At 39.1% G+C, this 27245-nt stretch overlaps 1 protein-coding gene across 4 annotated transcripts in view; it reads right to left on the bottom strand.

Annotated features, from left to right (window-relative positions):
- Positions 1-17581, bottom strand: part of LOC137045523 (KH domain-containing RNA-binding protein QKI) — a 213995-nt gene extending 196414 nt beyond the window's left edge. For all 4 annotated transcript variants that reach the window (XM_067422205.1, XM_067422207.1, XM_067422206.1 and 1 more), the window contains exon 1: positions 16846-17581. In XM_067422205.1, coding sequence (XP_067278306.1) covers positions 16846-16987 — 142 coding nt within the window. In that variant the 5' untranslated portion in view covers positions 16988-17581. The remainder of the gene's footprint in view (positions 1-16845) is intronic.
- Positions 17582-27245: the final 9664 nt, after the last annotated feature.

Genomic DNA, 27245 nt, shown 5'->3' with positions numbered 1-27245 from the left:
TAATAATGTGTTGCTAATGTTATTCAAACCATGTTTCCGTTCTCTCATCTCACTCTGCCTTCTGAAAATCACCATCCTTAGAAATGCTTCAAACATCATAAAACGTCCGTGGAGAAAGGCATATAGTTCATCATAACATTATACATCATATACATAATTCACCCGCTATATTGCTAAATGGCCCAGATTTTTCATATCAACAGAAAAATAGAAGGTGATAACCTGGCTTCTCGAGACTCTGTCCAATGCTTCAGAGAACAGATAATGATATGCTAATGCGTGCCCCCCTCATGGTTACAAGGTAGTTTGTGACATCACATCAAACACCAGCTATTTGATTTCAAGCGGCAACCTCCCCCATCTTCTCTTCAAGCCAGTGCGGAAGTGACTTAAACTGCAACTCATCGACTGGCCACTAGAGCGGCTCCAGAACAGCAGAATCTCATTGAGCTCATGTTAAAATGCCCAACTTTACAGCAGAAAAAAAACATGTTTACAGCCTGTTACAAGTTGTGGTTTTGATCTATAGGGCTAATTTTGCCCTTCATGATGACTGTGAGGGGGTGATTTTTTTTTATAACTCGTTTGTTTACATTATATAAAGCCTTAAAGCTCTGTATAATTAAGGGCGTGGCCAGGGGCGGAGCCAGACGATGTAAACATTCGGGGCTTAGCCCAAACCTAGGGGGGTCCGGGGGTATACTCCCCCGGGGAGATTTTTTTCCATTTACATCAGCTAAATGCACTATTTTTCAGGCTGTTTGAGATAATAGACTGCCTAAAAATCTATATACTATCTGGGAAAATAAGTTAGTAAAAAAAAAAAACAATTCACCCAGTAGAGCCTACAACCTGTTTGGTATTTAACTGTTCTCCAGCTGTAGTGAATCCAAAACACCAAACATGTTAAGGATGACTAATTTTAACCCCTGGCAAATAAAAAAGGCAACCATTATCTGACTATTTTTAAGTTAGCCTGCATAGGTGAAATTGGAATTTGGTGTAAACATCATTACTAATCTTTAGAGTTCAGTTTGGTTTACTTTGTGCTTAGCTGACAGATTTGATACATCAGAATACATGACCAATCAGATGTTGTTTTCGGCTGCAAACTTTCGCGGTTGGTTAGTTCTACAAAGGAAATGCCCATATTTGGATTAGACAGCGCTGTGTGTGAGACAGAGCTTTATAATGATACCAGGCATGACATGTTTCTGTGAATGGAGACGGCACGGGAGCTCGCGTTAGAATAACTTTGGATGATTTCAGGTAGAAATCTAAAGGCGCACGGTGACAAAATATAATGAAATAACACCCTTAAATGTGTAATGTTGCCTTTTTTTTATTGTGACATGAAAGCTTACATGTTAAGGGAGTAAACTGGCCCAAAATCTCAAAATTGACTTTGTTTTCACCTGTCGTGTCTCGCCTTAATAAGTAAAACCTAACGTTAATCTTCAACGTAACTCTAGCTAGCAAGCAATACAGTCATGTAACTCAAGTGTTAAAACAGCGGATTCACAAACCTGTAACACTTTCGTCTGACGCAGAATCTCTCTCTGGCCGGTGAGGTTTACTGTTCCTTTTAAAAAAAAATGTGTATAGTGTCCATGTTAACTACGACGCCGGTGAAATACAAAAGCCCGCCAATCCCTGATGACAACGACGAAGAAGAAGATGTATATTCTTCTTCGTTAGTTTTTATTGGCAGTTGGCATTGGCAAACAAGCTGGGGATTTTGCAACAGTCTATGTGTGCGACGCATTGCCGACCGCCACACACACGGTAAAGGAGCTTTTGTTTCATTTTTTGCCGCTCCAGTCTGAAAGACTGAGAGGAAAAGAAACAAAATTAATGTTTTTTTTTTTTTTTTTACCAAAAGATTCGGGGCTTTTGACAAAACATTCGGGGCTTAAGCCCCATTAGCCACCCCCCCGCTCCGCCCCTGGGCGTGGCCCCTTTGAGTGACAGGTGGATTGCCGTTTGTCTGCTGTCTGTTAGTCATCACATCACCTAAGCTCCGCCCACGTCCCGCCTCTCTGGCCATTTTCTGTTATCCGGAGTGATGCGCGATGATGGCAAGATGGCGACGGCCAGCTCGACCCGACTTTACGCTTCAAAACTGCTCTTCAGAATCCTATGAGTGATGTCACGGACACTACGTCTGTTTTTTTTTTTACAGTCTATGTTTGGTTCACTGCAGTTTACATCACATCATTAAGGAGAAAATATTCAGCAATGGTGTTGACTTATTGAAATTGAAGTTATATTAAAGACACTCCATACACATATAAACAACATTAAAAAGTTGATTGTCACCAAAGGGGGTATTTAATTAAAATTAAAGTAAAAGAATAAAACCTAATTCAAAATATCAATAAAAACTATAATAGTAATACTAAAATAACACCGGTATGCAGATGTCACTTGGTTAATAATTTTATGAAGCAGATAATATAAAAAATGAATTAACTAGCTGTCTCGGCTCGTAAGCGGCCATCTATAATAACAACAAGGTCTGCGAACACCCCTAATAGCGGCATACCCTGCATTTAAATGCAGGTAAAGTTAAATAACCAGAAAAAGACCTTTTGATTAACACATTAGATCTCACGCACCATCTCGCTGGAATATGAATTATTTCAGGTTATAGGATTTCGCTCTCGGAGGCAACAGGCAAGAAAAAGGAACGACAGGAGACCAAAATCTATTGACATAAACGAGCTCAGATGTTGCCTTTTCATTCACCCTCTTACTTTGAAATCAATACGACTCTGTCCATGTAGGTAGATTCAATTCACATTCTGCTCTCACCCAGTCTCCCGGCGAGCCCGAGACTTAGTCAGCAGTCTGTGAGAAACAGTTTCAATTACACAGAGTGCTTTTAAAATGAGGCATGTGAATGCATTATAAAGCTCAACGCTGATGTATTCACTAATAATGACGGCATCACAGGAAGCCGGCCATAATAATCCCCAATGATATATAGAGTAACGGATGGAAGCAGGAATGGAAGGGGGGTTGTCATGTGATTGATTTCTCCTTCAAATGAACTGCCGCTGCTCTTGAGCGACGAGAATTGGGGCACATGACTTTGTGACACGATGACCCCGTGGCCCCTGTTGTCTGGTACATCAAGTACTGGCGGATGACAGTCTCTCTGTGTGTCACTTAATCACCCTTCAAAGTTATCTTGTGACAGGAAATGAGGATATTCAGAAGGAAATCATGCCCACCTGAAATAGCATGACCAACGCTCTGATGCCAACTTTATAAATCTTAGTCACGTCTGTTCAATGCACAGTCACCTTTACTTTCAGAGCATCTCAAAATATCACTGTGTAGTGCGTAAGCAATGCAAAAAGCTGCAATTGGACTAAACTTAGTGTCTCTGGCATGCAGCAACTCGCCTCAGAAATATCTTCCTGCAACCGCCTGCAAACTCACAGCCTAGTTATCAAATAGTGAACAGTCTCAGCGTGGATCCAGATCAAAGTGACATTGAAAGAATCAAAATGACAACTGAACTTGCAGAAACCTAACTGAGCTGGAAGCTCGTCAGTGTTGGACTAGAAAGCTCTACATGCCATGTGCTGTACAAATAGTAAACCATGCAGGATACTCAACGCAATGCCATAACCATGTCTTGAACATTGGGGGGGATGACAATTTTGTTTTGTTTTTATAAAGCATAAAGAAACAGAACAGTAAACTAAATTCTAGGTCTAATTAAATAATCGTTTTGGGACTATTTGCAAGTAATATTTGCCTTTATTTGCGTGAAATAGATTCTAATTCAAAATAGATTCCCGTTAATTAATAAAAACATAGATCTGATAGATATTAACATCTGAATTCCTTACTGGTCTTACATTTTTTGTAAACCATGTCAAAGGTTCCAGGTTCTAATCCACCCTCATGTTTTTTTTTCTTTATTAAAAAAATTATAATTAAAGATCTTTAATGATTGTGTATTAAGAGCAGGGACACGTTTTTGTTTTTTCGATTTTTACCGGAAATATTAGTCTCTACAACAGCAATCGTCTGTGTGAAGAGCCAAAAAAGAATGTAAGCCCCGCCTACTTTAATTTAATCGGCCTTCTCAATCATTTTTACGTGATGTTAGAATACTGAGGAAGACCAGACTAAAAATGTCACTTTAAAACCTTTTTGTCATGCTAACATACAGAGCGCTGCGTAATGGAGTGTAGGAGAGCCTTGCAAAAATGTGTAAATATTGGGGGGGACAATTTGGCAATTTGTAATTATTGGGGGTCTTGTCCTCAATGTCTCTGGTCGTTACGGCCCTGACTCAACATATTGCATCAGTTTAGCAACCACAAAACATAGCGTGCAAATATTGAGTCAATGTTAAAATGGTTTGAGTGCTGTTTTGTCAGGCAAAAAAAAAAAAAAAAACCTTTACACCATTATGGTGATCACTGTGTCCACTTTGGTTGGCCATTTGGAGCATTCCTATTATTATAACTCTCTTCCTATTGATGCAGCGATGCAAAAAGAAATCCCAGTTATCTGGTTTCAAAGGAAGATGAGTAATAAAAAGATTGCTTTTAAAATGTATCCTAGCTGTTGACTGATTCATTCAATTTAGTTAATGATTTTGTCTGAAATTAAGGCCACCTTTTATAATGAATCTATGGATTATTTGTCATATAATGAGAGTTTTAGTGCTAACACTTAAGTTGCTTTTAATCAAATGATATTTTAGTGCTTATTTATGTCATGAACACCTGTGAAACTTAATTGGATTGATATAATCCCTCTATATTTGTAACAATATCTTGCAGTTGACCGTGCTTGAGTTACACACAGACTTCAACATTCAGCATCAAAACACAACGGTGGTGGCTATACAGACTATATATAGTCAGTACTCCAGGCTTTCTCTTACTTGCTACAACTTTTGTCTAAGTGAACTACTTCACTTTATGTGTATTTCTTTATCGGTGTGCATGCTTTTTTCAAGTAAGTCTAGCTAATAACATTTTACAGTACTGTGCGAATGCCACCAGAAAAAGGCCCTAGGGGAACTTTTAGTTATTGAGAAACTACCGTGGCAACAAGTTCCAAGAAATATCCTATTCCTAACTCACAGGATGCTTGCTATTTAAAAGTAAAAAATAAAATAAAATAAAAACTCTTATTGTTAATATTTATCAGTGTTGAAATACTGATAATTCAGAAAATAGAGTCATATTTACACTAACTTGGCTGATTGAGCCATATAAAAGTACAAAAGAAACCAGTCTGAGAACACGAGCAACGGCATAAAGAGTAAAGCGCAAGCTTTAATATGTATTTAATATATGGGAGTAAAGTGTTTAATGCAGAGGGTTAGGAGTAGATGTAGGGGAGGTAATGTAAAGGACAAGTAATGTCCTAATAAAGCAGTTTTCATTTATGATTTTAATAAATATAATCAAATACAATTAATATGTTGTTATTACTGTATTGGCCACTATTTGCACTTAAAAGTGCAGCCTATTGAATTTAATACTAAAAAATCAGACAACACAGAAGCCTTTTATTTAATTTAATGCTTAATTAAAGATGTTTCGAAAGAGAACATTTGAGAAATAAAACGGAAGAATGACATTTTTTCTTTAAGGGGTCATGACATGAGAAATCATATTTGCCCTGATCTTTTTACATAATATATTATATTAAACCATACAATACTAAACACATTGAATTCAATAAGTAATACCGCGTCCCTCTAGTGTCTCTCTCCGTCTCTAGTGTCTAACGAGTGCACAGCTCATTTCCTCTTCCTCTAATGCCACAAAGTGAGAGGAATTGTAAAGTATCCAAGGACAGCTACTTTACAAATAAAGACAGAGTCCTAAAGAAGTTAATTCTGGATAAATTGACTTTGACCCCAGTAAAACTCCTCAGGATTAATTAATTGCTCCAATTAGGTGATGAATGTGGCCACTTAGACTAATTGTCAGTGGAGCATGGGCTTCTCCAGTCCTCATGGGAACTCTAAGGAGCTTTCAAGGAAGAGCCTTGTATTGAAGTTTTAGAAGGCAAAGTCATTCAAATTGGTCCTCTGAGTGTGATTAGCAGCACATGTCAGATTTTGTTGTTAGATGTGAATTTGTGTGAGAGATTAATGGCCGCTGTTAGTGCTTGTCCTGTCTGGAGAGTGATAAACCAGCTGTTATGTAATAGTGCTGTTTCACTGGGTAACTAGAAGTCTGATATGATCGCTGTATTTGTCAACGAGGCTTCTGAGATTTGTTTAACAGACCAAACATGCTCCTGATGAGAGGGACGATAAGACCCGTCTTGTTAAAGGTGCACTATGTAGTATTTTTGCAGTAAAATATCCAAAAACCACTAGGCCGGTGTTATATATTTTGTTCAGTTGAGTACCTACAATATCCCAAATGTTTCCAGCTATTTGTAAATTGTGAGAAAATTGCTATTTTAACCAATGAACTGGGACGTGTCAGCATAGCGTCTGAGGAAGTCGGTTTTGTTTTATTTGGCAGGAGTGCTTTACTCTTAGCAGTGTGAATAAGTGAACGCACGGAGTAACGCCATAACATAATTTTCAACACACTTAAATGCATCTAATATGATAAACAGAGCTGCTTTACCTCATAATCATAACCGGAAGAGCGGAAATACTGTCTGAAAACCAGGTGTGTTCAGGAGCATTGTTGGTGTGTTGCTCTCTGGAGGAACTGAAAACGACTGACCATTGACCAACACAAACCTGCTCTAAAGTTAATACACGACAGAAGTCAATCAAAGGATTCCTCTCTGGAGAAGCCATGGCTTGAACGCAACTGGCTTTTAAAGGGAAAGGGAGATGAGACTGATTGGTTTAGTGCACGTTATGCTTAAAACACACTCATGACTCATGATGATTTAGGAGACAACTCTTTTGGACCATGTGTAACAGAGGCCAGCTAGTAGTAGTTGCTGTGCGAGTAAACCTCACTCCTCTGACCTCAAGAGACGCTCTAGCGACTGACACTAGAGGTTGCAGCCTTTAGCCTCCTTGTTAGAGCGTCCGACTCTAATGCCAGCAGACCCGGGTTCGAGTCCCGGTCCGAACAGTAGGGGTTACATTGGAACCGTGACCCGGATGGGAGTGAGGTTTAGGGGGGTGAGTGTAACAGAGGCCAGCTAGTAGTAGTTGCTGTGCGAGTAAACCTCACTGACTCTCATCTTGAGGGACCCGGGTTCGAGTCCCGGTCCGAACAGTAGGGGTTACACATGCTCCTGGCATGCTGACCTTTTTTGCCCGTTTAAACTAGCAAAAGTGGATTCGGACATGCTGTAAGAGCACCTGCACCATGCACTCAGATCATTAAAATAGATAATAAAAGTCTTTGAGTTTACATGCCTTTAAAAACAACAACAACAATAAATAAATGTTTTGATTCAGCAACTGTGTGTAGAGGAAACATAATGGAAATTAGCAGAAATGTGAAAGACAGTAAAAAAAGTCCTTTCAAAATGATATCACAGACATATACTAACATTCAAGAGTGAGTATTGTACAACTGAGAAGAACTGCTTTCTAGTGGAATATATTTAAAAATATAATTTTTGAAGAAGTGCTTTTGAAGAAGAACTAATTACTTGATTGGCCAAAATATTAGTTTAGTGGCATAAAATCTTTAAAAAATATACATGATGAATGTCACATGATCCTGATTTGCTGCTCAATAAATATTTATTATTATCAATGTGTATATATATATATGTAAATCGTGATGAATTCCATTCATTATTCTTTGATGAATAGAAAGTTTAAAAGAAATTACTCAATACAGTATGTTTGTGGACATCTTGTATATCTTTCAAAGATTTGATGCCACTAAGCTGGGATTTTTTGGCACAGTAATCCAATAATTATTTCTTCTTTAAAAGCACTCATTGGTACACATGACTGTTTCCAGGTAGATTGGTGCAGCCAGACTCTCAGAAGTTTTACCGCACTATAGCCAATCAGATTTCATCCGCCTCTTGCCATTTCTGTGTGCAATATGCATCAGGCGGTCAGTGTCTGTGGGTGGTCGACATCTCAAGACTAAAGCATATCTTAAATTTAATTCAGAATGTTTGAACATCGAATTTAGGTGCCTCGAATATTAAACATCGCCGACTTCTAGTTACTCCATTGCAGCAGTCAGTTATTTAAAAACCTTTTACGACACCATAAAATAACAATTTGGTTTACAAACCATGAATGACCAGTGAGCATTACAGAGCCTTACAGGCCCACATACATCTCTGTTTCTATTACCGTCTCTATTCAAACAGTAACTAACTCCATTCTCTGTGGATGTCAGCTGCACAACTTTGCCTTATGGGCCTTGTACTGATGGCGCCGGCTGCTCCCCTGATTAAATTCATCACCTTTATTACAGCGTGGAGAGCAGGGCCTAGCATGGCTGACTGCTCCTGTTGCCCATTGAGGGCATTCATCTGCACTAACGGGGGCAGCGGTTTACGCATTAGACTGTGAGCATCACGCCTGCTTCACTATGCTCTCAGGCGATGCGTCTCATATCTAAAGGCCACGCTACCCTTCAGAGCGGGAGAGACCACCCTCAAAACACTGACCATGGCAAGGGGCTTCAAATAATGTGCATCAAATACACTTGTGCTCGCTTGGACTTTGGCCAATGGACCCTTTATACAGACTGTGATGATGCATTTCTACAGATATTAACATTGTAAATCTAGCCATGTTAGATTGTGCTTTAGGTTATATAACCTTGGCATTATTTCAGAGTTAGTGTCTGTAACACTACACTCTAAAAAACTCTGTGTAAAAAACAACACAATGTTGGGTCAAATATGGACTAACCCAGCAATTGGGTTGTCTTAAGCAAATATTAAACCCAATTGTAGGATTAAAACAACCCAATTGCTGGGTTAGTCCATATTTGACCCAACATTGGGTTAAAGTGATGGCACATTTGACATTTTTTTGACCTTAATCAATTTCTCAATGTATGTTGTATTTTCCATTTAATTCTATTGAAGTTTAACCAACCTCCTACTTCCCCTTCTGAGAACCCCGGATGTGTGAAGGGTACACTCTAAAGAATTCTGAGTAAAAAAACAACCCAGTGTTGGGTCAAATATGGACTAACCCTGTAGTTGGGTTGTTTTAAGCAAATATTTAACCCAACCACAGGATTAAAACAACCCAATCGCTGGGTTAAAACAACCAAATTGCTGGGTTAGTCCATATTTGAAACAACATTGGGTTAAAACAACCCAGCATTATCTAGAGTGTACATTGTAAAACATGCTAGGTAGAGTCAGATTTAAATTAGATCTTTAACCCAATGGTTGGGTTGGTCATATTTGTCCCAAATTTGGGATGAAGCAACCCAGCCCCCAGAATATATGTTCTCAGAATGACATGATGGGGAGTCAAATTATGTTTTTTATTTATTATTATTATTATTATTAATATTCCTCGTGATTGTGTTGTGCATGCTTAAACATTTTTCAGAAATAGTGCTGGTTATTGGTGCAGAATAACACGCGTTTTGGTGAATGGATGGATATTTATGCTCGCTTGCGACTTTTTTGTGTCTCAAATCTCTCTCTCTCTCTCTCTCTCTCTCTCTCTCTCTCTCTCTCTCTCTCTCTCTCTCTCTCTCTCTATATATATATATATATATATATATATATATATATATATATATATATATATACAGTCAAATCAGAAATGATTCAGACACCCGATATATCTTTTTACTAGTCTTGTGTGTAGGACACTATAGTTCGCAAAATAAAGCAAACTGTGACATATTATACCCAAATATTCTTCATACAGTGACTACCAGTCAAATTGATAAAAATGTGGGAGCAAAATGATTCACACTTTGAGCTGACCATGTTTTGCTGATGTGTTTGTCCTTTAACTGTTAATGTGACCTTTGACACCACAGACTGAACTAAATGAAGCATTGCTTGGTCATTGGTCGAGCTAAACCAGACGTAAAGGATGCAGCAGCACACATTAATAGGGAAAGAAAAGGGTTAACAATAACCTGACTCTGAAACAACTGACGTTATAGCCTACATAAGCTACCATATTTTCTGCTTAACTTTTATTAGACTCCAGGTCGAAATAAAAGTGTGTTTCTTCACTGAGCACATTCTCTGCAGTCCGAGCGCGATACACTGAAGCTCACACTCGCTCATATCTGAGGGAAATCATTAAACCATTTAAGGTATACAGGACGTGTGTTTTATTCAACTAAATACATTACAATCGGCTAAAATTAATACACAGGTTACATTTCTGGACAAGAGCGCTCCCGAGTCTGTGTTCTTCACACTATTCACGTGAAACGCGGCAAAGATCGGCACGCGCACACAAAATACCAGCAGATCAATAGGGAACTCGCATCTCTTAAAGGGGCCGCTCTACATTCCAGCTCTTAAAGGGGCCACACTATATTCCAGCTCTTAAAGGGGCCGCGCTATATCCAAGCTCTTAAAGGGGCCGCACTATATACCAGCTCTTAAAGGGGCCGCACTATATTACAGCTCTTAAAGGGGCCACACTATATTACAGCTCTTAAAGGGGCCGCACTATATTCCAGCTCTTAAAGGGGCTATGCTATATTCCAGCTCTTAAAGGGGCCGCACTATATTTCTACTCGTGTAATATGGACCTCCTCCAGGTATGGTGTGGTGCTGGTGCGCTCACAGGTTTTTAAACTGCCAGTGTAAAAACTCCCTTTATTTATATTGTTAAAATGAGAGAAATCACTGCTTATTCTGAATTTTTAAGCTTAGGTTTAAGAGACATGAAGTTCTTTGAAACACATCTGTGACCTTTGACACATGTCTAGTCTTCATGCTCTGAGTATGGTTTCGCTAATAATAAACATACATTTGCATAAAGCATGCATTTGTCCATACCTATGTTGATTAGAGTATTAAAAACGTAAAACATTAATTCAAGATACATTTAGAACTGATGAAAATATGCGATTAAATTGCGATTAATCACGAGTTGACTCATGACAGTATGCGATTAATCGAAACATTTTAATCGATTGACAGCCCTACCATTTACTAAACTATAGTGAATAAACGGTGATAATGTGAGAACATTTTGGCTTGACTGTGTTTGTATATATATTTAAAAAAAAACCTGAGTTAAAACCATGGCAAAATCATTGGAGATTTTATTTTGAATTAGGATTAAATAACGTCCCCAATCACTAAACTATTGTTGCTACTTTTACTGTAGCACACGTTCACATTTCAATTTAAATGACATATTTGGCTTCAGCACACGCTCTAAAATCCCCTTGGATTACTAAATTAATGCATATTTTAATATTTAATACAAAACAGTCCGTAGAAATAGAGGTGAAATTGGGGTGGTGGATGACTGCATTTTTTCTTATGTGATTTAAAAACACAGTAAATCCTGCCCACTGACATGCATGCAGTTCTCTGATTTAAGGGATTTTCCCATCACTGATGCAATTCAAGCTTGAAGTCCAATTTGGGAGAGTTTCTTAGCAAATATGATATATGATTGACTGCACTTAATTTGATTAATGTAATAATATTGTTAATAGTTTAGCAGTTTTAAAATGTCATTTAAACAGCTTTCTCATTAAAAGTGTCTAACACTACCGACTACAAGGACAATCTCCCAGAGCATCGCGGGTTAGTTCGCCCAAAAATGAAAATTAAGATATTTGGAAGAATGTTTGTATATAAGCAGATTTTTAGCCCCATTGACTACCATAGTAGGGGGGAAAACACTATGGTAGTCAATGGGGCTCAAAATCTGCTTATATACAAACATTCTTCCAAATATCTTCCTTTGTGTTCAGCAGAAGAAAGAAATTCATGCAGGTTTGGAACAACTTGAGGGAGAGTAAATGATGACAGAATTGACAGAACTATCCCTTTAAGTAAAGTGCTCTAGGGCACAATAACAACAGAGGATCCCACACATATGCTGAATTCATAATAATAATAATAATAATAATAATTATAATGCATTTTATGTAATGGTGCCTTTCATGACACCCAAGGTCACCTCACAATAAAAATACATATCACTACACAAAACACACAACAAACACTCCGCATATACAGAAAAAGTGCAGTCAAGACTCAATAAAACACATTATAAAAAAGCCTGTATAAAAAGATATGCCTTAAGACGTGTTTTAAAAGAGAGTGCTCTATTACTACTAAACTAGCACCAAATGTTCAAGAAAATGATGATGATATTATAGTAATTTATGGGAGGATATAACGGTTCATTTAGATGTTTTTTTCTTTCTTCTGGAGATTACAGTAATTTACAAAAATTAACGGTGCTCTCATAGTAATAATGACAGCAATTGCCTAAATCTAAAGTGCTCCCAAGCTACAGCTTGCATCCGATTATGTGATATTACAAACGGAAGTGTAAAACGAATGCACATTATGAGATGGATGCAAGCTGACACAAACACACACATTCACACACTCTCAGCCAAACAGAGCCAGATTTGTTGCATATTACAACAGCCCATGGGGAATATCACACATGCGATCTCACACACAGCCACTGAGCGCTTCCGAGCTATCGCTTGCCTCGGTTATCGACGGTGCCACAGATTTTCAACACTTCCATCTGTTTCTCCATTCCCCAGAAAAGATCCTCATGTATGATCAATGCAGCGCTCCAGCATGAGCAGCAGGCCGTAATTTACGTTAAGGACAGGATAGAGCTGAGCTCAGCAAAAGGCCGTGATTTAGGGTCGCTTTGGTGACGGTTCCACTATAGGGACAAAGCTCCCGAGATTATGAATGGGGACGCGCTCGGCCCATATGTTGCAGTGCTGCGACAACACGACGTTCGTTTCTCAATGGATCCAGAATCACATTTTCTGTTCTGATAAATCACAAAAAAAACCATGACCAATTGCAATTCGTTTTCTAAGAGGCAACTGATGCATGCACGCATTTGCACGCCCTCTTAACATGCAGATCTGAGCAGCGTGTCCTGTTTATCTGAGGTCAGGGATCAGTTCTGCAATGGTTCAATAGTGGAAGTGAAAGCGACTCTCATGAGCACAAGACTAGCTCACTGTCTCAGTGTGTGCTTCCTTGACGGCGTTATTAATACAGATTTGCACAAGCTAGACTGTGACAAACCCATAATAATGTGGTGGTGGAAACTCCTCTAACTGGCATAGTACTCAAAAAAATCCCATTAAACAGCATGACACATCTCTACGCCAGATTCCCACCAACTCTCGATATAAAAAGCTGTGAAAACTCATGACGTGAGTCATGCTTCGCAAGTGCACTCAAAAAAAAAAAAAACGACTGCACGATGCTGTTTACTTTATTTAAGTAACTCATCTTGATTTAACACCGTTATATGAGGTTTCTGGTTCAAATGTAACTGCTTCATGTTATACTGACATAAAACCGCTACTCTCTGACATAACTTGATGTTTTTATTTTCAAATAACATGATTCAATCAAGTGACCCAATCAAACAGGACTTTCACTTCCCATCATGCTTTGCAAACGGGCTGAATTCGGAGAGTAAATGTTCAAATACAGTCTATTTTATGCATTTTTAACAAGATGAGAAAATGGAGAGACTTTTGTTTGTATTTAAAAGTGTGTGTGTGTGTTAGTGTTTTTAAAGGTTACCACTGTGGGGAAGTGTAGAGCTTGTGCTCGGGCTGAGGACCTGCTAATAACAATTAAAGCTGTTTTAATGATAAACAGCAACTACTTTGGGAATCCTATGGATGTAACAAAACCATCTTCTGGCTAGCCAATAAGAAGGTTTTCTTCGTAGATAACATTTCTAAATTTGTAATTGAACTGGTTTACTTGTTATAGTTTTTGTTTGATATTAATTTTAGAATAATTGAACTGAACCCCATGCGTTTCAAAGATCATATACGGCCTCAGATTACTATTGTTCAACCTTCACTGCTCATCACACTATATTACTTTATCTGGACAACGTCAGTATCATCAGAAAGATGAAAGACTCCAGCTTCGATGTTTGAACACTGTTTATGATAAAACTGGGTTGCAGTGACATTCATTTCTTAATTTATGTCAGGAGTGCATTATAATCGATCCGTTATGAACTATATTTTGAATAGATTATCAGACGCACGTTCATTTTCTCTCGTCTGCAGCAGCTCATTTGTGTTCACACAGCTCGCAAACAGCTTTCAGCTCTAAGCTCAAAAGTGCTCATATTTGGGCAAGGGGTTAATAGTTTTGGACAAAATGAAGAATGTTAGCCTGATTCAACTAAATGCCATTGAAATAACCTAGTTTACTGAAATAAACAATGTCAATTAAATTCAACATAACACAGATACGTGGAACCAGTTGACATAAAAAAGTTAAGTAATTGCAACGTATCATTTTTATAATATTATTCCCGTTGGCAGGTAGGATCAGCCTCATAGTCCTGATTACAGGGCTAATGTCGCAGGCGAACATCAGCTAGTTTCCACCGGGGTGAGGCTGTAAAAGTGAGTGGCAAGAAATAAACAAGAAAGCGACTGTGAGATTGCTGCAATTCACAAAGAACAGAGAGTAAAGCCAGGCCGCGGGCATGCCCAAGGGGTATATGATGATGGACGAAAAGCACGTTTAACACGACAGTGTATAAAAGGCGCATTTTGATGTATTTGTGATATTGACTAAAATGACAAATGAGAGTGATTTTAAAAGATTTAGGAAAAAAAAGGCAAATAACATTTTGCAATGACATCCGGCTTATGTCAGTCCACTGGGATAGATAAATTCACGAGTTCACACTTACATATCATTTATGGAGAGTTAATTTAAATGCGTATTTGGCGTGCTGTCCAGGGGGAGGGCGTCGAGCTCGGACTCAGAGTACCCCCCCCTGTATGTAAGTGATATGGAGCTAAAAAGAGCAAAATGTGGAGAAGGGGTGGTGGAGGGATGCTGATAAACTGTCAACAAAATGGAGGTAAGAAAGCTGCGTATATATACAGCTCTTTTGTTGATTAGCTGAGCACTCTCCACCTGTGTCAATTATCTGAACGAGCTCCTCCCGAACCTTGTTAAATAAAAACATCTTTAAGATCCTCAGGTATTTATCTGCGGATGTCGCACTGAAATGTCATGTTTGGAGCAGATGATTCACTTACGAAAAATAGTTATTTGAACGGTGCGTGTCGGCAAATATAAACCTTCCAAGTTCCAACCTACCTAACTTATGCAAGGGAAGGCGGTAGCGCTCAAGGGTGTCAAAAATATGACGACTCCCTCTCCCTCACACTGTAATAAGCAAGTAATGATGAGTAATGAGTCAGTAATGTAGAGTAATGTGTGCAATGATGGCGTTTTATAAATGTAATTTAAACCCAGGTTTGCTCAGGAGGTTCTAAATTATTACAAGCGCACCACGATCTGAAATTACATTTGCTTTGTTTTACAACTTTTTTTTTCCCCAAGCGATTTTCAATTGGTAGTGAAATTCCATAAAGCAAAAGAAATGAAAATGCGTGTTAAATAAGCATGACAATTACACAATAAATGAACAACGAAAACCAGTCTACACTGACAGAACTGCCTGAGGAATAAAAGGAGGCCCAGATGGATGGATGGATGGATGGATGGATGGATGGATGGATGGATGGATGGATGGATGGATGGATAGATAGATAGATAGATAGATAGATAGATAGATAGATAGATAGATAGATAGATAGATAGATAGATAGATAGATAGATAGATAGATAGATAGATAGATAGATAGATAGATAGATAGATAGATAGATAGATAGATATTTAAGGTTGTTTTTTATTATCCTTTGAACACTTTAAATTCCCATTTAGGGCAAATTTATTTGCAATATAGGCCTACGACGCTATTATATACATTTATAAAACAGTCTAATTGAGAAAAAGAGCACAGCTTGAGCAAATATATAAACCTCATTAAATACTTTATAAAGTTGACAGCAGGAGATTGGTACAAGAGGTTTTAAAGAATTAGTCAAGAGCCCCCTGGTGCCACAGGACACGAAATTCCCACTCCTAACCGCAAAGTACAGAGAAGTCGACTCCTATGGGACCACAATTAAACCGTGTCATGGTGCACATGATAATTAAAATACTAATTTGACAAACTAAACTACGTGAATGCTGACACTTACAGTGGCATAAACTGCGAATGACCCCCCCCCCCCCCCGTGCGTGTGTGTGTGTGTGTGTGTGTGTGTGTGTGTGTGTGTGTGTGTCGCGATGACTCTTTAAACTGCAACGGTCCAGAAGGAGACAGTAAGTTTCTCGTTTGTTAGTTCAGTCACTTGGAAATGAATGGATCTCTCCTAGTGTGAATCTGTTAAGAGTTTAAAGAGGCACATTCTACTTATACTTATTTTTTATTTGTCTTTTTTTTACCTCAGAGAAAGTATCCTAAACAATCATAAACCTGTCCCATTACGGCGCAAAGGCATTTTCTAACGAGATATAGGCTACATTAACATCCAACGGAATGACTGTAAAATCATTCCGCCAGCCACAGGTACCCTCTCGCAACGGAGAAGTGGCGACTACCGAATCCGAGCGCAAACTTAAGCAGCTATTAAAGCTGAACTAAAAGGCTGTGTACGTCGTGTGATTGATTGACAGCATGAGGGTGAAGGTCTGACACCAAAAACACAACTGACGCCATAAATCGTTGCAGTTAACCATATTTCGCCCTGTGCGCGGACGGCTCGCGCAGTTCCCAGCGATGCGATGGGATTTGACGGACTTGTCACTTGTCACGGATTTTGTCACTTCATCAACATTACCTTCGTCGAGAAGCCGTTCGAGGTGGTTGAAGATCCCGCAGAAGTTGGGCAGACTGCTCATCAGTTTCTTATCGTTCATGAGCTGCATCAGATAATCAGGGGTCGGCTTCGGCTTCTCTTTCGTTTCCATTTCCCCAACCATATTCCACAGAAATCACCACCGACGCCCCCAAAAATAGACAGGAAAAAGTCCCGAAATAAATAAAGGCTGGAATATAAATAATAAATAGAGTACAAAAATGCAAGTGTATGGGGCAAGTGCCTGAGTCTTCCGCTGAAAAGGCTGCTGTCTCTGACTTTACGCGCAATCCGCTGCTGCTGCAAGGCTACTGCAATTCTGGGGATGACAGTTGTTTGATGAAATGAAATTAAATGAACAAAATGAAATGTACACGGGCGGAGAGAAAAGCCAGGTCTCCTTTCAATAAACAATTCCCAATAAATCCCACAAGTTACTCGCGAAGACGACTCCCGCGTGCCCGGTGTCCCTCTTTAAGATTTATTTTAGCGAGAGATTTGTCCTCAACTTCCTCTTGAGGCGGTGAAAATGCACCCTTTCCCCGAGTTCCCCAGAGCTTCCTGTGTCTTGTCTGTTTCTCTGTGTGTGTGTATGTGTGTGTGTGTTCAGCACTAGAAACGTCTGTCCCTCTCGTCTCTCACGCTCAATAAAGGCGCTTTCTCAATGAGATTGGCATTCGGTCCTCCGTTACCGACCAGCCCTTCTTGCGCTCGCGAGCCCGTCACATGATCACACTGAGTCCCAGCAGCAGAAATCATCAGACTGTGGGAGGAGAGAGAGAGAGAGAGAAAGAGAGAGAGAGAGAAGAGAGAGAGAGAGAGAGAGAGAGAGAGAGAGAGAGAGAGAGAGAGAGAGAGAGAGAGAGAGAGAGAGAGAGAGAGAGAGAGAGAGAGAGAGAGAGAGAGAGAGAGAGAAAACAATTAGCCTATTTTAAATGTAGACTCGATTCTGATGCATACGAATTGTGATGCTTGTCTTCAATTATCTAATCTTTTTTTGTTTCCAATGGATGCAAAAAAAAAAAAAAAAACGCGTGTTCTGCACCAATAACCAGCACTATTTCTGATATGTTTAAGCACGCACAACACAATCACGAGGAATATTAATAATAATAATAATAATAATAATAATAAATAAAAAAACATAATTTTACTTCCCATCATGTCATTCTGAGATCACATGTTCTTTCTTCTTTAAAATACAAAATGAGATGTTAACAGATGTATTTTTCATAACAGATCACTCTGTAAACTGTAATGTAGATTCATGCCTTTTCTGTAAAGCTACTTTCAAACGATATGTTTTGTAAAATTTGCTATACAAATTATAAATGTGAATTGAATGATGGACACATTTTATGAGCTGCTCTTTCATTGTCTAAATTCAAAATGTACTAATGCCAAACCGTAAGTTTGTTTGAAAAGCAGACTAAAAGTATAGTTTCATTATAGGCTACTTTAATTGTACTTTATGCTATGGAAGCTTGGTTCCAGTAAAAAGTTAAATGGCTTTTATTTCACAATTATGACTTTTTTTCATCGATTTACATCTAGCAATTCAGTTTTATTTTATTTTATTGCATTATAGAAATTTGCAGTTGTGAGAAAAAGAAGAAGCCAAAATTGGGTGGTATACACTTGCAATCTCAAGAAAAAGTCTGAATTGCGAGAAACATGGAATTGCGAGGGAAAAAGGCAGAGTTGGGAGAAAAAATCAGAATGATGAGATATAAACTCACAATTAAGAGAAAAACAAATCTGCGAGAATTGCAATAATTGCGAGATAAAAATGTTTTTTATAACTTTTATTTTTTAATTCCCTGCAGGGCGAAAACAAGCTTCCATATTTCTCAGCCTACATAAGAAATATGCTAAATTGCAGCAAAATGAAAGCGAGTAAACAATAAAAAGGTTAAATATATTAACCAAAGCAACATTTCTTTTCAACCATCTTTAAATTCGACCTCTTAACCTCTTAAATGAAGTCAGTACCATTTAATTCGGTTGTTGAGAACGGACGTTCTGTCCTCTTCAGGTGTTTGTGAGCTTAATATTAAAAGACTCGTTTGTCCTCTTTTGGCAGGCTAGATGGGAATAGTAAAGGAGAAGTGCGATCGACTAAACGCCTCTGCACATCAGAACATACCACAATGGTAAAGAAGAAAACAAGGCATTTATCTCAATAGGAGGACTTCCTCTGCAGAAAAAAAAAATCATTACACAATGCGAATGGAGGCTAATGCTTTGTCAATATGTGCCAATACTCAACTAAAGCTAACGCTATGGGAACAGTTCCTCCCTCTGGATTAGACTGCTTTTTAATTTACATAATTAACATTCTTTTTGTCCTTACTGAAGCGGCATAAAAACAGCACAGAGATTTAGAAGTTTGATGTGCTACATTTCCATTCCTAGCATTCATTCTTTGCTTTATTGCAATGCGTTAGGATTTGAAAAAATAAAGGCTGTTCCTTAGTACCAAACTAGCTTAGAAATAGCAAAGCTATCAAACAGTTGCACGAAAATGTTATTTTCCCACGCAGCAAACATAATTTATGAGTGCTTAAATCCCTTCATTACTATGTTTATATAAATACTCTAATTGGCCTAATGGTTTTGTCACTTCTTTTGTCATGCAAAGCAGTTCTCATGCATGGTGCTGTTTGGCTTTTAGACGCTGCCATGAAAGCAATTGTTCCAGTCACTGTTTGACGTTACATTGGTCCATCACTCCTATTCACGTGAACGGAAAAAAAACAAGGAGCACGTATAAGGAATAGCCGGAAAACAGAATGAGGGACTGCGCACCAGAGGGCTGAAGAGATGAGGGTAGAGAGGGCTGGCGGCCCAGTATCTGACAGCATGGAAACAAACGACCCACCAGAACAGGAAGGGATTGTCCAGGTCCTGCCCAGCACCTTTTCATCCTTTTGTGATGCCCGGGGCTTTCACATGCAGATCGCCTTGGACGCAGAGGCCTCTGTTAGGGCGCCTTGCCCTCCTGACTACAGAGAAGGGGGTGTAAATACCCCTCACCCCTTCTTCAGTGAGAACTGCCCCTCCACCCCGCGGCTCTTCGCTCGCTCTCCAAATGACGGAAGCCTTGTTTGAGAGCAGAGGAATTACGTTAATGAATGCATTCCTTCACACATGCACCCTGAAACCAGGCAAGGAGAGCAAGCTTGTCTCTGTTTGGTTGAAGCAGGGAACAAGTGCACTGTCGCTCTCAAACTCTCCCCTTTCATCTCCCTCTTTCCAGCTCTATCACTTTTTCACTTGTTAGCTCTCCTTCAGATCCCCACATAAACCCCCTTCTCTGTAAGCACATGTGACTAGTATGTGGGCTTGAGTCGAATATATACAAACAGCATGCAAACTGGTGATACCAAGGAAAAGATGAGCATTTGCAATGGTTACACTAATTCAATAATTATACTTTTGAACATGCACTATATTGCCAAAAGTATTGGGACGCCCTCCGAATCACTGAGTTCAGGTGTTCGATCCCTCCATGGCCACAGGTGTGTAAATCAAGCTCTAGGCCTGCAGACGCTTCTACACACATTAGTGAAAGAATGGGTCGCTCTCAGGAGCTCAGTGAACTCAAGCGTGGGGCCGTTATAGGTTGCCACCTGTGCGATAAGTCCATTACTGACATTTCCTCTCTACTAAATATTCCACGCTCAACTGTTAGTGGGATTATAACAAAGTGGAAGCGATTGGAAACAACAGCAACTCAGCCATGAAGTGATAGGCCACGTAAAATCACAGTGCAGAGTCAGCGCATGCTGAGGGTCACAGTGCGCAGAAGTCACCAACTTTCTGCAGAGTCAATAGATACCAGACCTCCAAACTTGGTCTGGCCGAGCAGCTGCATCCAAGCCTTACATCACCAAGAGCAATGCAAAGTGTGGGATGCAGTGGAGTAAAGCAGCCGCCACTGGACTCTAGAGCAGTGAGATGTGTTCTCTGAGCGACCAATCACGCTTCAGTCTGACAATCCCATGGACGAGTCTGGGTTTGGCGGTTGCCAGGAGAACGGGACTTGACTGACTGCACTGTGCCGAGTTTAAAGTTTGATGTAGGGGAAATTATGGTGTGGGGGTTGTATTTTTTAGGGGTTGGGCTTGACCCCTTGGTTCCAGTGAAAGGAACTCTTAATGCTTCAGCATACCAAGACATTTTGGACAATTTCATGCTCCTAACCTTGTGGGAACAGTTTGGGGACGGCCCCTTCCTGTCCCAACATGACTGCGCTCCAGTGCACAAAGCATCGGCCCATAAAGACATGGATGAGGAGTTTGGTGTGGAGGAACTTGACTGGCCTGCTCAGTTACAGTACAAAAACACTTCAATGTTGGCATCCATTGCTCCAAAACAGAAGAGCTCACCCGTTGCCCTTTTATGCTAAAGCTCTGTTTGCTGATTGTAAAACTGTGTGACAGATGTTTGCCCATGTGATGAGTCTGTGTGCATGTTTGAATGGCAGTGTGTTCGTTGTGAAAACAAGAGATTTTCTGCATGAAAATTGTGCCAAATGCAGAGAATTGTGTGTAGTGTTTTGAGAAAAGTGGGTTTTAACTAGTGTAAGCAGGAATTGTGCTTGTAGTTTAGCAGAATTTGTTGAGGGGGTTGGTGCATGAGTTACATGTTATGGTCATTGTGTCTCAAGTACCAGTATTTGTGTGTAAACAATTGAGAAAATCTGTTATCTGGATGCATTTAAAAAAAGTGTTTTCCTTTCAAGCGTGGTCTTACCACACTAGAATTTTCCAAAAGTTTCTCATCCACACAAAATCAGAAATCTCCAAATTCACTGTACTGTGAATGTGTAAAAACTCCCCAAAGCTCACTGAGATGATACAGACATAATAAAGTTCAAATGCTGTTCTTCTGGCAGGATCATTTATTCATCAAAATCTCAGTATTCACTGATGCGTCCAAGTTGCACTCATATAATTAGCATATCATCAAAAAGTTGATTTATTTCTCTAATTCCATTCAAAAGTGAAACTTGTATATTATATTGATTCATTACACACAGACCGATATATTTCAAATGTTTATTTCTTTTAATTTTTGATGATTATAACTGACAACTAAGGAAAATCGCAAATTCAATATCTCAGAAAATTAGAATATTGTGAAAAGGTTCAATATTGAAGACTCTTGGTGTCACACTCTAATCAGCTTATTAGCTCAAAACACCTGCAAAGGCCTTTAAATGGCCTCTCAGTGTAGTTCTGTAGGCTACACAATCATGAGGAAGACTGCTGACTGGACAGTTGTCCAAAAGACGGCCATTGACACCTTGCACAAGGAGGGCAAGACACAAAAGGTCATTGAAAAGAGACTGGCTGTTCACAGAGCTCTGTGTCCGAGCACATTAAAAGAGAGGCGAAGGGAAGGAAAAGATGTGGCAGAAAAAGTGTACAAGCAATAGGGATGACCGCACCCTGGAGAGGAATGTGAAACAAATCCCATTCAAAAATGTGGAGGAGATTCACACAGAATGGACTGCAGCTGGAGTCAGTGCTTCAAGAACCACTATGCACAGACGTATGCAAGACATGGTTTCAGCTTCGCATTCCTTGTGTCAGCCACTCTTGAACAACAGAAAGCGTCAGAAGCGTCTCGCCTGGGCTAAAGATAAAAGGACTGGTAAATGGACTGCATTTATATAACGTTTTTAACAGACCATATGGCCATCCAAAGCTCTTTACATTTCCCCTCACATTCACCCATTACATTTACATTTATGCATTTGGCAGACGCTTTTATCCAAAGCGACTTACATTGCATTCAAGGTACACATTTTACATTATTGTCAATTATTGCTTTCCTGGGAATTGAACCTATGACCTTGGTGTTGCTAGCACCACACTCTACTGGTTGAGCTACAGGAAAGCCATCAATTCATACACGACGGCGATGTCAGCCATGTAAGGTCAGGTCCTCATGTAAGGTCCTCAACACTTGGTCAGTGAACCGGGATTGAACCACCAACCTTCTGGTTATAGACAACCTACATGAACCATGTAGTGGTCAAAAGTTATGTTCTCTGATTAAAGTCAATTTGAATTTCCTTTGGAAATCAGGGTCTCAGAGTCTGGAGGAAGAGAGGAGAGGCACACAATCCACATTGCTTGAGTCCAGTGTAAAGTTTCACAGTCAGTGATGGTTTGGGCGTCATGTCATCTGCTGGTGTTGGTCCAACTGTGTTTTCTGAGGTCTAAGGTCAACACAGCCATATACCAGAAAGTTGTTCATACTTTTCAGTTGGCTAAGATTTCTAAAAATCCTTTCTTTGTATTGGTCTTAAGTAATATTCAAATATTTGGGAATTTTCCTTAGTTGTCTGTTATAATCATCAAAATGAAAAGAAATACAAATTGGAAATATATCAGTCTGTGTGTGATGAATGAATATAATATGCAGGTTTCACATTTTGAATGGAATTATTGAAATAAATCAACTTTTTGAGGATATTCTAATTATATGACCAGCACCTGTATATGTTTTGTCTAAAATGAAATTCTAAAAATTCTAAATTTTCTGCCATCTTTGCAGGACTGCGATATGAAGATGCTTCATCGTTTTCCTGAACACACACACTTAACTAAGTGTTATGTGTGATCAACTTATTCTTGCATATCAAACTTAAGCATTCTCCACCACAAATGATTTTTGAATTGTTTACCCATGATATGGAATTGTGTTAAAGTACTGAACCCAGTCTAGTTGTCAATATGTTGATATTGTACATTAGTGTTTATACACATTTAACAGATATGAATACGTATGCATACAAATTACATCCCTCAGAATAAGTATAATAATAACTATCTCTTAAGAGAGCTGACATTTTTTTATAGTATTAGTAGGAGTAACAACAGCAGCAGCTTATTTAAATATAATACTGTTTGGCTTAACTTAATGATTAACATTTTATAGAAAATATTAAGTAAATCAATGCACTGATGTGTCCTCTATAAATGTGAAGAATCTGTGCAATTATAGTTTTTTGAAGCAAGAGTGCATTAAATTTAATTCAGTCGTGAATGATTGAATGCATTACTGAAACAACCATGAAACATCAATAATAATTTCCATAACTGAGCTCCAAGGCTCATTTCCAGTGCAAAATGTCTTATCGAACACATTACAAAATTTGATCATGTTCCACAAAATAAATCGGTCATTAGTTCCCTATGGCAGCCCTGTGGCTCAGTGTACAGTGAACATCCATGAGAACAGCCCTGGAGCAGTGAGACTGCGCCACCCACCACAGCCACAGCCACGATCAGGTTGTCTCCAAGTTTTTTGCAGGCCGAGTCTTTTGTAACACGAATCCACTGTGTGCTAATTAAACGCGCTGCAGAGATAAAGAGGGGAACTCATGTTAGTTTCAGCATCAGAGGATCGGAATGTGGGCCATTTAATGCAGGAGTCTGACAATTCCTCTACAACAGACCCACATGGTTAAATAAATGAGAAGTAATTACCAGAAAGCCTTGACTTGCTGCTGGAAAAACAGTATTCAAATCAGAGAGACAGATTAATAAAGGAGCCAGGATGGTGAAAAAACGTTAGTGTTATGAAATTGGGAACTATGAGGATAAATCAATAAACAACTAAAATTATGCTTTTTTATATTAATTTTTCATAATCACCAGAAATCTGAGGCTAGCTACTTGTCGGTCACAGGAAAGATCAGTGTCTAAGAAACCCAATTTCATTCATATTGTACACCTGCATTTTGACAAAATATGTACTGTAGTTATTGTGTTTTGTCTTGAAATCAAACCCTACAAGTACATAATAATTTTGATACGAATAGATCCATTATCAAAATAAAAACAAAAAAAAACAAACACTCAAACCCATATAGACAAGGAGCACAATATACAGTCAGGTCCATAAATATTGGGACACAATTCTAATCTTGTTGGCTCTATACATGACCACAATGGATTTGAAATTAAATGAACAAGATGTGCTTTAACAGCAGACATTTAGCTTTTAATTTGAGAGTATTTACATCCAAATTCAGGTGAAGAGGGTAGGAATTACAACAGTTTGTATATGTGCCTCCCACTTTTTAAAGGACCAAAAGTAATGGGACAATTGGCTGCTCAGCTGTTCCATGGCCAGGTGTGTGTTATTACCTCATTAATCCCATCTACAAGGAGCAGAAAAAGGTTCAGAGTTCATTTCAAGTGTGCTATTTGCATTTGGAAATTGTTGCTCTCAACTCTCAATATGAGATCCAAGGAGCCGTCACTATAAGTGAAGCAAGCCATCATTAGGCTGAAAAAATAAACCCATCAGAGAGATAGCAAAAACTTTAGGTGTGGCCAAATCAAATGTTTGGAAAATCCTTAAAAAGAAAGAACGCATCAGTGAGCTCAGCAACACCAAAAGACCTGGAAGACCACGGAAAACAACTGGATTGACCGAAGAATTCTGTCCCTGGTGAAGAAAACACCCTTCACAACAGTTGGCCAGATCATGAACACTCTCCAGGAGGAAGGTGTCAAAGTCAAAAATCAAGAGACACTTCACCAGAGAGAATACAGAGGGTTCACCACTAGATGGAAACCATTGGTGAGCCTCAAAAACAGGAAGGCCAGATTAGAGTTTGCCAAACAACATCTAAAAAAGCCTTCACAGTTCTGCAACAGCATCCTCTGGACCGATTAGACCGAGATCAACTGGTATCAGAGTGATGGGAAGAGAAGTATGGAGAAGGAAAGGAACTGCTCATGATCCAACGCATACCACCTCCTCAGTGAAGCATGGTGGTGGTAGTGTCATGGCGTGGGCATGTATGGCTGCCAATGGAACTGGTTCTCTTGTATTTATTGATGATGTGACTGCTGACAAAAGCAGCAGGATGAATTCTGAAGTGTTTCGGGCAATATTATCTGCTCATATTCAGCTAAATGCTTCAGAACTCATTGGACAGCGCTTCACAGTGCAGATGGACAATGACCCAAAGCATGCTGTGAAAGCAACCAAAGAGTTTTTTAAGGGAAAGAAGTGGAATGTTATGCAATGGCCAAGTCAATCACCTGACCTGAATCCGATTTGGCATGCATTTCACTTGCTGAAGTCAAGACTGAAGGGAAAATGCCCCAAGAATAAGCAGGAACTGAAGAGTTGCAGTAGAGGCCTGGCAGAACATCACCAGGGATACTCAGCGTCTGCTGATGTCTATGCGTTCCAGATTTCAGGATGTAATTGACTGCGAAGGATTTTCAACCAGGTATTAAAAAGTGAAAGTTCGATGTATGTTTGTTAATCTGTCCCATTACTTTTGGTTCCTTAAAAAGTTGGAGGCACGTGTACAAACTGTTGTTATTCCTACAACATTCAACTGATTTGGATGTAAATACTCTACATTGTAAGCTAAAAGTCTGCCGTTAAAGCACATATTGTTCGTTTAATTTCAAATCCATTGTGTGGTCGAGCCAAAAAGATTAGAATTGTGTCAATGTCCCAATATTTATGGACCTGACTGTTTTTATAGTACACACACTGTAGGTGCTTGATAAATTCATTTCCATATGAAATCGGCGTGAAATGTAGATTAAGTGAATCTTTATAAAAGTTAATGTGTGGTAATATAAGAGAAATTTTAGCAAAATGTTGCAGGGAAAAACAGACTATTGCCAATAGTGTAGAGATGCATGAAGTACAGCTCACACAGAAGTCCCTTATTTCAAACCAAGACGCTTTCTATTGGTCACTTGGCCCTCATGCAAAACTCTTGATTGCCCGGAGTCCTATTGAAATCACTGAATTTTGCTTATGACATTTCGCAGAGAGATTGTAAATGTGACCGCAAGATGCAAAGCAATATGAGACAGAGAATATGTCAGAGACCTACACTTTAAGAGGTCCAATCTAAAAGGTTAATTGAGGCTAAAAGGCTCGCCCCTCTCTGGTCCTGTTGTTTCGTCCTAGCTAAACCCCTCTTAAGCCACACATCATGTTCTCACACAGTGAATAATACATTTCGAAGCCAAGAGGACAACGCACCAAAACACAGGTTACTTTTCAAATTTTTAAAGAAATGTAAACAATAAATAGCTTCTGTTTCGTGACTCTTAAAGGGGTGATGAATTGAGAAATCAACTTTCCCCTTTCCCTTTTGATATATAAAAGGTCATGGTAATATAAGAACATCCTGTAAGTCTCAGAGTTGAAAACTTCCTTGTTAGTCAAAGAAAAGCTTTTATAGACACCAGGCCCAGAAAACGATCATGTGCCACACCCTGACTTTATTGAGTGACGAAACACGCCTCTGCAGAATAATAAGCACGTCTAATTCAGTAGCCCCGCCCACTGAATGTTCAGATTGCACTAGCCAGCAGCAA

This window comes from Pseudorasbora parva, chromosome 17 (genome assembly GCF_024679245.1).
Source record: "Pseudorasbora parva isolate DD20220531a chromosome 17, ASM2467924v1, whole genome shotgun sequence".
Taxonomy (NCBI): domain Eukaryota; kingdom Metazoa; phylum Chordata; class Actinopteri; order Cypriniformes; family Gobionidae; genus Pseudorasbora; species Pseudorasbora parva.
The sequence above is the reverse complement of the archived record's forward strand: the minus strand, read 5'-3'. Positions and strand labels throughout refer to the sequence as shown.